Genomic DNA, 1,977 nt, shown 5'->3' on the forward strand with positions numbered 1-1,977 from the left:
AGAGAGAGAGAGAGAGAGAGAGAGAGAGAGAGAGAGAGATTATTCGTTTTTAACGAAATGGCAATAAAGTACACCATTTTGAAGTGAAGGTAACACTCTGTTGTACTGACATACCTTTTTGCCGACAGCAAAGCCAGTGCCATTAGATTTGAGGATTTCAGAAAAGAACTTCATGAATTTGGGGTATACGTTCTCGAACATGTCTTTCTCTTTCTTGGCCTGAAACATGTGAGTATGGCATTCTCAAAATCACGTTTCACATCATTGCAATGCATTGTAAAGGTTGAAATAAACAAAATAGTAAAAGTTAGAAGGGCCTGACACTTGACACACTCTTTTCATGAGCAGACTGATAAGTTGCAGAGAGTAGACATACTTGAGTGTTGATTCGTTTTGAGCACTTCTATATATACATGTACCAAGGACTACTATACTGAGTATAGTAGTCCTTGACATGTACACATTTTTAGTTGATACCGACATTTTACAAACATGTGTAAGTGCATTGGGGTTAAGGTGGGCGTGGAATTTACAGCAAAATGAAGATTTCTCTTTTATGCATAAAAACAAGTGAATAACTGAAGACTGGATAGAAAAATAAATGGTAAGAATTATTTACAAATTGGCAGGCAATATCGTGTAGCACGATGATTTCTCTAAAATAATTATATTCTTTTACACAAGGAGGACCGCTTCAACTACGCATTCTTGGCGGCCAGGTGGCCATGTCCTGTACAACAATACTGGAGAGACACAGGGCTTGGACAAACCTCTTCTCTCATTTTATGGGGTTTGTTGTGGACCTGCTCAACTGTCCACTCAGTTTTTTTTGCAGGGGAATGTTATAAATGGCTTGAACAAAACTTAGATCTATACAAAGACACGAAAGCTGCTATTTAGTGCCGGGAAAGAGTAAGTTACACAAACAGAAACAAGTTTGTTTAGCTTTCGTGAGAGTTTTACTGCACTTGCAACCCACTTAGATCATATAAGTGCCGAAGATTAGAAGCGTAACAAGAGAGTAACAAACACAAAAAAGAAGGAAAAATAAGGACGATAGTGTTTGATAGGAAGAAGGAGCAAATAACATCAAAGCACCCGCCAACTCCGCACCAAAACAGAAACAATAACGGGTCAATAAAGATTATCAACACCTTTCAACAATCCACACCGTGAAGAGTAAAGACTGTCTCGTTCTTTATTTGAACAGTACGTTATTATTATGTTTCATAAGATTTTTTACCTTCTCTGTCTCATCTTTCTCGAGATAATGCTTTGTCTCTGGAATCAACAAATCCTCCCTCAGCTGGCAGATTTCATCTATGGCTAATGCCTCCAGCGGATCGTTGCTGTAAAGACCTTTGAGGGGATAAAACAAGTAGGCCTACATCTTTGTTTAATTGTGTAAAGAGAAGCTCATTGACACTATAATGGTCATTTTGTGCTGGGGAAAATAAGACAGACAGACAGAAACAACAGTGGGAAAGTAAAAAATAGGCCCAGGATCTACCAGTGGCACCCTACAACCACCCGCTAAAATTAACACTTAATACAATTCTAAAATGGGTTGGGGATGGACACTGTGCCTCTAGTGTGGCCATGTGATTTCAAATTTAAAAAAACAGGACAACAATGTTGAGAATTAGGCAAGAAAAAGACAGAAGGCGACATGGAAATCCAGAGTGCAATCCCGATAGAATCCCATTAACTGTTTAAAGGGTGTCTTCAAGATAGATACTTCTTCGTCATATCGGAGAAGGACATCAAAATATAAGTGGTTAGTCTTTGATAACAGTATGTACTGGAAGGGACATCAACCTTAACGAAAATCAATAACTTACGAAAAAACAAACAAACAGGCAAAGACCCCCACCCCCCACCCCGGCCAAGATGACTTTTTTGTGTTTGTTTAACGAAGGAGAAGTTGGATCCTCTAAGAGTGTCCAATTATGATTGTGTGTGTGTGTGTGTGTGTGT

General features: G+C 38.8%; 1 protein-coding gene across 1 annotated transcript in view; it reads right to left on the bottom strand.

Annotated features, from left to right (window-relative positions):
* The window catches only part of LOC101852562 (hematopoietic prostaglandin D synthase), a gene marked incomplete in the record, with an annotated part of 11,973 nt that overhangs the window by 1,795 nt on the left and 8,201 nt on the right, over window positions 1-1,977 (bottom strand). The window contains 2 exon segments of the mRNA XM_005104647.3: window positions 115-219; window positions 1,244-1,359. Of these exon segments, the coding sequence (XP_005104704.2) occupies window positions 115-219; window positions 1,244-1,359 (221 nt within the window).

This window comes from Aplysia californica, unplaced genomic scaffold (genome assembly GCF_000002075.1).
Source record: "Aplysia californica isolate F4 #8 unplaced genomic scaffold, AplCal3.0 scaffold00429, whole genome shotgun sequence".
Classification (NCBI taxonomy): Eukaryota; Metazoa; Mollusca; class Gastropoda; order Aplysiida; family Aplysiidae; genus Aplysia; species Aplysia californica.